At 48.6% G+C, this 9,195-nt stretch overlaps 1 protein-coding gene across 1 annotated transcript in view; it reads right to left on the bottom strand.

The window, feature by feature from the left end:
• Nucleotides 1–1,097: 1,097 nt before the first annotated feature.
• Nucleotides 1,098–9,195, bottom strand: part of rab2a (RAB2A, member RAS oncogene family) — a 36,819-nt gene continuing 28,721 nt past the window's right edge. Inside the window, exon 8 of the mRNA XM_056420572.1 lies at nucleotides 1,098–2,142. Within this exon, the coding sequence (XP_056276547.1) occupies nucleotides 2,047–2,142 (96 nt within the window). The 3' untranslated portion in view covers nucleotides 1,098–2,046. The remainder of the gene's footprint in view (nucleotides 2,143–9,195) is intronic.

The raw sequence follows: 9,195 nt of genomic DNA, 5'->3' as shown, positions 1-9,195 counted from the left end.
TAATAACTGTCTGAATATATATATATATATATATGAGTTATAAAAAAAAAGAACAATAAGAGGGACACACTGCAGTGAAACCCACCGACTCTCTACGGCTACGCTAGATTACAGAAATAGACGTAGGCGTCGTCTGCGTATGGGCGCACATACCATGTGTGTGTGTGTGTGTGTGTGGGAGGGGAGGTAAATGTTGGTTTGGATTCCTTCCAAATGCCCAGATTCATACGCACAACTCAAACTCGGCCCGTTTCTGCGACCTCTGCCTCTACGTGTGCTTCTGCACCGCCAGCTGCTAGCTGAGTTTCTATTTACTGTTTCTCTTTTTAAGCAACTGTCCAAATCTCTCTGGGGGGGGGGGGGGGGTTAAGGCAGGCAGCTGATTTCAAGACATATTACGGGGGGGGGGGGGGAGACTCGATTTTTTTGTTTTGTTTGTTTGACAAAACACAGGTAAACACAATAATTTGGCATAAAAAATAGATACAGAGCTAATGTTACCACAGGGTCAGAGAGAAGTGGAGCTGAGCGGGGCGGCTGGAAAACAAGCAAATCAAATAATAAAACAGTTCAACGGTGCCGATGACATCCGGGAAGAAGTAAACATGGCAGCATCCATCAAGCTCTAAACGTTACACTTTAGATATCTGCCTGCTAGCTCGCGGTGGACGTCTTTTCTCACTTAAACTCACAAAAAGGACACGGCGTGACATTATCAGCCGGAGAGTGTTCCCCACCGGGGCTGTGGGGCCTCGGTTCGGCCCCGTTATCATTCACACTCGTCATTCGGGTGTAAAGGAGTCGTTAAGCGGCCGCCCGGCGGTCTTCTCCCCGGAACGAGAGTCCACAACACGTCAAGCTTCACCTTGACAAGCCAACGAAAAAATAAAGAAGAAAGAAATGCCACGGAAACCCAGAGAGCCATATATACAGAGACACGTGCCGATAAATACAGTTAACACAAAAAGATATCTCCATTTCAGATCGACTTTCCCCTCCGTTTACTTTTCTACTTCATAATGGCGGCCGCTGCTCCCACTGGCCCTGAACGCGTCTTTGAACTTTCCCTTTTCTGTCGTCAAGGATCCAGCGTCACACTCAGTTTGCTCTCTTTATTCTCTCTTTAACACTTTGTTTGTTAAACCACAACCAGTCTGTAGTGTTCATTAAATACAAATCATATGAACGTCAACGAAAAGGACACAGAGATAAGAGAGGGAGGAAGAGGATGAGGGAGGGGAAGAGAGGGAGAAAGAACAAATCATGGCGACAAAGAGTGAAAAGAAGCACAAAATAACATAATCATTTGCACTTTTATGGACAGAAGATACAGAGGGAGCTGAATGCTTCCTTAACCACACACACACACACCGACATACTGGAATACCTATATGTCGTCCCTACACACACACAAATAGCATGAAAACTGACTCAACATGTGGAAACATGTCCTGCTATCAACGGGCTGCGTCATGGTCTTCACAACATGTACAGGTGTGTGTGTGTGCGTGTGCGCGTGTAGACACAACACAGCGCATGGTTTGTTCCATACAGACAGTTTGTTAAGAGTGTGTGTAATCTCTACCCAGAGCCTCATCGTTGCTGCAGACACTCAGGTTGTGGAGTATCATCAACAACAACAACAACATCTCTGTGGATAAAGAGGAGAGACAGACTCTCGTGGCTGGAATACAATTCTTCACATCCCGGCATGTTGTTAGATGACATTGTTTAACCAAAAACCAACGGACAATCACAGTAAACTGAACGTGGAGGTCTAAGCTAACTCGGTCAGGTGGTTTCAGGGGGACGCGGCCCCTCCCCCTCCCCGGACCCTTGGGAATGGACGAGGGACTTAGCGAAGACATGGCTGAAAGACGGAGAGAGAGAGAGAAACAAGAGACACCGAGGGAGGGATGAATGAACGAATAGAGCTGAGAGAGATGGTGGGGGGATGTTAACAAACTGTTAGTGAGCCTGGACAGTTCTGTAGAAACGCGAGGAAGAGTCGGAGAGGGCGAGGAGGAGGAGGAGTGTGTTGGGGCTTCAGCAGCAGCCTCCTCCAGCATGTTGGCCCCCCTGGCTCCCGGACAGCGTGGAGTTGGTGGTGGGATGCTGGGGTCCGATCTTAATACCGTTAGCCTGAGGAGACAGAGACGGAGACGATGAGGACATGTTCCTCTGGACACAGGGTACGTTATATATATATACATAAATATATATATATATATAAAGATATAGACATGTATATATAAATAAAGATATATATAAATATAGAAAGATACACTACCGTTCAAAACTTTGGGATCACTTAGAAATGTCCTTATTTTTCAAAGAAAAGCATTGTTTTTTTCAATGAAGATAACATTAAATCAATCAGAAATACACTCTATACATTGTTAATGTGGTAAATGACTATTCTAGGTGGAAACGTCTGGTTTCTAATTAAATATCTCCAGAGGTGTATAGAGGCCCATTTCCATCAACTATCACTCCAGTGTTCTAATGGTACATTGTGTTTGCTAATCGCCTTAGAAGACTAATGGATGATTAGAAAACCCTTGTGCAATTATGTTAGCACAGCTGAAAACTGTTTTGCTGATGAGAGAAGCTATGAAACTGGCCTTCCTTTGAGCTAGTTGATTATCTGGAGCATCACATTTGTGGGTTCGATAAGACGCTCAAAATGGCCAGAAAAAAAGAACTTTCATGTGAAACTCGCCAGTCTATTCTTGTTCTTAGAAATGAAGGCTATTCCATGCGAGAAATTGCAAAGAAACTGAAAATGTCCTCCAGCGGTGTGTACTACTCCCTTCAGAGAACAGCACAAACGGGCTCTAACCAGAGCAGAAAGAGAAGTGGGAAGCCCCGGTGCACAACTCAGCAAGAAGACAAGTACATTAGAGTCTCTAGTTTGAGAAATAGATGCCTCACAGGTCCTCAACTGGCAGCTTCTTTAAATGGTACCCAAAACGCCAGTGTCAGCGTCGACAGTGAAGAGGCGACTCCGGGATGCTGGCCTTCTAGGCAGAGTGGCAAAGAAAAAGCCATATCTGAGACTGGCCAATAAAAAGAAAAGATTGGTATGGGCAAAAGAACACAGGCATTGGACAGAGGAAGATTGGAAAAGGTGTTCTGGACAGATGAATCCAAGTTTGAGGTGTTTGGATCACACAGAAGAACATTTGTGAGACGCAGAACAGGTGAAAAGATGCTGGAAGAGTGCCTGACACCATCTGTCAAGCATGGTGGAGGTCATGTGATGGTCTGGGGCTGCTTTGGTGCTGGTAAAGTGGGAGATTTGTACCAGGTCAAAGGGATTTTAAATAAGGAAGGCTATCACTCCATTTTGCAACGCCATGCCATACCCGGTGGGCAGCGCTTGATTGGAGCCAATGTCCTCCTCCAACAGGACAATGACCCAAAGCACACCTCCACATTGTGCAAGAACTATTGAGGGAAGAAGCAGGCAGCTGGTCTGCTGTCTGTAATGGAGTGGCCAGCACAGTCACCAGATCTCAACCCCATTGAGCTGTTGTGGGAGCGCTGTGCCAACGGCTGCTTGTTTCAGTAGTGGCGTTTTGCTTTTATTTTATTGTCTTTTTTTGCACTTTTCCTCTCTTTTTCTTTTTCTTTTCTTTCACGTTTGTCTTAGTTACGGTCGGACACTGGACCATAACTACTTTTTTCGATAATTCTACTGTGGCTTTTGTTCACTTTGTCGTGAGTATCGGTGAGCCACAGCAAAACAATGACGGGGACCGTCGTCTACTCGCGTGCTCAGTTGATCGCGCTGTGCAGGCGAAGCTTCTGCCTGGAGACAGACCTGTGATCCCGCTGGAGCTACGGAGGAGGGCTCGCGGTTGCAGATCGGGTGTCAAGCGGAGGGCTAAAACGAGGAGATACAAACCCTCGGTACCGTCGATCATAACGGGGAACGTGAGGTCTTTGGCGAATAAGACGGATGAGCTCGGCGCGCTGGTAATGACCGAGAGGATCTTCCGTGAGAGCAGTCTCTTGTGCTTCACTGAGACGTGGCTACACGCGGACTATCCGGATCACAGCGCGTCTTTGCCCGGCTTCAGAACTGTTCGGGCTGACAGAGACGCTACACAGAGCGGTAAGATGAGGGGCGGGGGGATCGCTGTTTATGTGAATGAACGGTGGTGCCATCCGGACCATGTGTGCGTGAAGGAGCGCTTCTGTAGCGAACATTGAACTGTTGGCCGTGGGGATGCGCCCGTACTATTTGCCGAGAGAGTTCACGTCCGCCATTGTGGTTGTCGGTACGTGCCGCCATCAGCTGACGCTGAGGAAGCTGTGGACACCATCCACTCCACTGTGTCTGCTCTGCTGAATCATCAGCCTGGAGCATTCATGGCTATCACTGGTGACTTTAACCACACCACATTGGAAAAAGCTCTGCCAACCTTCCATCAATACATAGACTGCCCAACAAGGAACAATAAAACTCTGGACTTGCTGTATGCTAATACTAAGGACGATACAGCGCCACTGCCCTTCCCCTCGGCAGGTCTGATCATGACCTGGTCCGCTGACACCAGGTATGTTCCTCTGGTGAAGAGGCTGCCGGTGACCACCAGGACTGTGAGGAGGTGGTCTCTGGAGGCTAACGACGCTCTACAGGACTGCTTGAGTCAACGGACTGGGATGTGCTGTGTGGACCGCACGGGGAGGACATCAACAGTATGACCGACTGCATCACGGAATACATCAAGTTCTGTGAACACACCACCATCCCATCACGGACTGTGCGCTGCTTCCCCAACAACAAGCCCTGGATCACCAGGGACCTGAAGGCGCTTCTTAACATGAAGAAAGCTGCTTTCAGGTCTGGAGACAGGGATGAGCTGAGGAGAGCCCAGCGCAACCTAAAGGTGAAGCTCAGGGAGGGCAAGGACTCCTACAGGAGGAAGCTGGAGGCCAAACTCCAGCTGAACAACACAAGGGAGGTGTGGTCTGGCATGAAGCAGATAACTGGCTTCAAGGTGGGAGGGAGACAGCCAGGGGGCTCCCTGGAGAGGGCCAACCAGCTGAACTGTTTTTTCAATAGGTTCAGTTCACAGCCCCCCCCCCTCTCCTCCCCACCTCACACCTCCCAAACACCTCCTCCCCTCTGTCCCCCTGCTGAGCTGCACATCCACCGAGCCCTCAATAACAATGGGCTCCTCCACCCTCCCCTCTCTCTGTGACGACTGACCAGGTGAGAAGACAGCTGGAGAAATTACACCAGCGCAGAGCTGAAGGTCCTGATGGCATCAGCCCCAGGGTCCTAAAGACCTGCGCCACCCAGCTGTCTGGTGTCCTGCAGCGCCTCTTCAACCTCAGCCTGAGGCTGGGGAAGTCCCGTGCTGTGGAAGGCGCCGTGCCTGGTCCCTGTCCCAAAGAAGTCAGCACCATCTGGCCTCAACGACTACCGACCGGTCGCCCTCACCTCCCATGTGATGAAGGTGCAGGAGAGGCTGGTCTTGGCCCACCTCCGGCCGCAGGTGAAATCGTCGCTGGACCCTCTGCAATTTGCTTACCAGCCTCATGTGGGAGTGGACGGCGCCATCATCTACCTGCTGCAACGAGCTCAGTCGCACCTGGATGGAACCGGTGTCTCTGTGAGAGTCACTTTCTTTGACTTCTCCAGTGCATTTAACACCATCCAGCCACTGCTGCTGAGTGAGAAGCTGCGGTGGTCAGTGTGGACGCGTCCACCATCTCCTGGATCACTGACTACCTCACAGGCAGACCACAGTTTGTCAGAATGGGCGTGTGCTGTCTGGAACGGTGGTCAGTGATGTTGAGCCCCACAGGAACTGTTCTGTCTCCTTCCTCTTCACCCTGTACACCAGTGACTTCCAGTACAACACGGAGTCATGCCATCTGCAGAAGTACTCTGATGATTCTGCAGTGGTCGGGTGTATTAGGGATGGACGGGAGGAGGAGTACAGGGCAGTGGTGAGCGACTTTGTAAAGTGGGCGATGAGAACCACCTGCGGCTGAACGTGGCCAAGACCAGAGAGATGGTGGTGGACTTCAGGAGGAAGGCGACAGCTCCTACACCTCTGAGTGTCCTGGGAGTGGGCGTGGACATGGTGGAGGAGTACAAGTACCTGGGCGTCTCCATCGACAGCCGACTGAACTGGAAGGCCAACATCAACGCTGTGTACAAGAAGGGGATGAGTCGACTCTTTTTCCTGAGAAAGCTTGATCCTTCAACGTGTGCAGCAAGATGCTGGAGTTATTCTACCAGTCGGTTGTCGCCAGTGTGCTGCACTTTGCCATTGTCTGCTGGGGAGCAGCATCGGGCCGGTGACACCAGCCGTCTTAACAAACTGGTTAGGAAGGCTGGCTCCATCATCGGCTGCCAGCTGGAGCACCTGAAACAGGTGGTGGAGAGGAGGCGTTGAAGAAACTGGTGTCCATATTGGACAACCCGGACCACCCTCTCCACCACCTCCTACAGGGACAGAGGAGTACTTTCTCCAGACGTCTCCTCACGCTCCGCTGCCACAAGGACAGATACAGGAGAACATTCCTGCCGACGGCTATGAGGCTCTACAACAGTTCACCTCTTGCCAGATCACCCTAACCCTTCTTATATTTTGTGTTTTTTTTTTTTTATTCTTGTGTGTTGCTGCTACTGACTCGACAAATTTCCCCTTGGGGATTAATAAAGTATATATCTATCTATCTATCTATCTAGCTTGACCGTATGGTCCGCAAGAAGTGCCCATCAAGCCAATCCAACTTGTGGTGCTTCAGGAAGCGTGGGGTGACATTTCAACAGATTACCTCAACAAATTAACAGCTAGAATGCCAAAGGTCTGCAATGCTGTAATTGCTGCAAAAGGAGCATTCTTTGACGAAAGCAAAGTTTGAAGAACAAAATTAATACTTCAAATACAAATCATTATTTCTAACCTTGTCAATGTCTTGACTATATTTTCTATACATTTTGCAACTCATTTGATAAATAAAAGTGTGAGTTTTCATGGAAAACACGAAATTGTCTGGGTGATCACAAACTTTTGAACGGTAGTGTATATATATATATATTAGGGCTGTCAATCGATTTAAAAAAAGTAACTAATTAATCGCACATTTTGAAATTCATTAATCGCGATTAAAAGGTTTTTTTCCTTCTTTTTAAAGACAAAACTTCACACAGAGCTGTGTTTTCAAAGAGGCTCCTACCTATAAAGTGCCAGCGAGGTATTTAATATTGTGGATGATAAATTGTTTCTTCAGTGAAACATCAGATTAGTAAAAAAAAAGAAGTATATTGAGACCCCATTGGTCCTGTCATCTTTAACACTGAACACAGCAGAACCAGTGGCCTTGGTAACTGACTGACATTCACAGGCTGGGCTCATTTTATACATTTTACAAAAAAATGTAAATTCACCTTTTAAAGACTTTTGCATATGACACATACCCACGTGTTATACATCAAACATTCCAGAACAATCTCAGCTCTATATATTGAGGCACATTGTCCTCGCGCCGTGTTCTCTGCTCTCTGACTGACAGGCTGCTAATGAGCCTTACATGTTTGGTGGGAGGTCCTTGTGATTTACTGAGTGTTCATTGGTTGTTTTTTCGCTAAATGTTGACAGACAAACGGATTGACCAATCACGTTGAAGGTTTCGTGTGACGAGTTCTTTCCGCGCCGCGTCACCCAACCCGTCGCCCCTCTGTTCCTCTGTGTATCAGAGGGGGAGACGGGAGGAAGGAGCGGAGGAGGAAACCCGACTGATTTCGCGGAGAAATAATTGTTTTAAAAACGGAAACAGTGTCAAACCGCACTGCCGCGGTTTGACACTGGATTAATAAAGTATACTTTAAAAAAAAAAAAAAAAAAAAATTTGCGTTAATTGCGTTACAAATATTTTAGTGCGTTATCACGGCCACATTAATCGCATAGATTAACGCGTTAACGCTGACAGCCCTAATATATATATATCTTCGTTTCATACTGCAAGATGGATACATGCACATCTCCCTTTAGGAAGCCGTCTTTAACCACGTTACAGGCCGAGTGTTCCGTGCTAAGCTAACTAGCATGTCACCAGGGGGGCGTCGCCGCTCCCAGGAAAGACCCGGGTCCTCGTTCAATTATTCAAAAGGAGCATCATGGTGTCTGGTAGCTGGTCCTGCCATCAGGCCGTCCCCCCTCCCCCTTCTACTGCACGCTACCTGACGCCTCCAGAGTCACAGCTGTGTGAATCTGGACTAATCGCGTAAAAAATGTTTTTTCACAAAAGAGTTGTCACGAGTCGGTTGTCTTTGAAGAGAGCAGAGCGAGAGAATATGGATCTAACGCGAGGAGGAGGAGCCTCTGGCCCCTGCACGAGAGTCCATTAGATCACAGACAGCCAACAGGTGATGCTGCGAGGCACAAAGGCAGGGGGAACACCAGCAGCACTCGAGGAGGGAGGAAATATGAAAAGCACTTATGAAAGAACAGTAATCGAGAGAGAGAGGGAGAGAGAGGGGGGGCAGGTGGTTGGTAGAGAGACACAGCTCTTTCATGTCTCTCTTGCTCGGTCTACTGTGGTGCTCTTTCCCTCTGTGTTTCATCATAGCTCGCTCTCTCGCTCTCTCTCTTTATACATTTATCTCTCCCTCTCAGCCTAACTCCCCCTCCTACACTCAGTAGCAGTGTTGCCTCTGGGAAACACGGTATGCCTTTAAATCACATTTATTGAGCTACGGCCATGTGTGTGTGTGTGTGTGTGTGTGTGTTTCTCATCGTGGCTGCCAACATTTCTGGTGGGGCTTCCCTCTCTCTCTCTCTCTCTCTCTCCCCCTCCCTCTCTCCCTCTCTCTCAGCTGATGCGGTTTGGCCGTCTCACTGTTACTAATAACAAAAACACTCGCTGGCTGGCCAACTTCAGACCTGTGCTGACGAACACTGTGCGAATGCAGGCTGGCAGAAGGGACACACACTCACACGCCTACACGCTCGTCGGCGTGTGCAGAGGCTGCACGTGGCCCGCGTCATCATTCAAGGGATGATTTACGACGCGGTTTAGAGTTCTCAAGAGGAAGAAGAAGAGAAAAAGTACATGACATCACAGATGAAGGTCACATGACATCCCAGCTGAAGGTCACATGTCATCCCAGCTGAAGGTCACATGACATCCCAGCTGAAGGTCACATGTCATCCCAGCTGAAGGTCA

Source organism: Pseudoliparis swirei, chromosome 8 (genome assembly GCF_029220125.1).
Source record: "Pseudoliparis swirei isolate HS2019 ecotype Mariana Trench chromosome 8, NWPU_hadal_v1, whole genome shotgun sequence".
Classification (NCBI taxonomy): domain Eukaryota; kingdom Metazoa; phylum Chordata; class Actinopteri; order Perciformes; family Liparidae; genus Pseudoliparis; species Pseudoliparis swirei.
The sequence above is the reverse complement of the archived record's forward strand: the minus strand, read 5'-3'. Positions and strand labels throughout refer to the sequence as shown.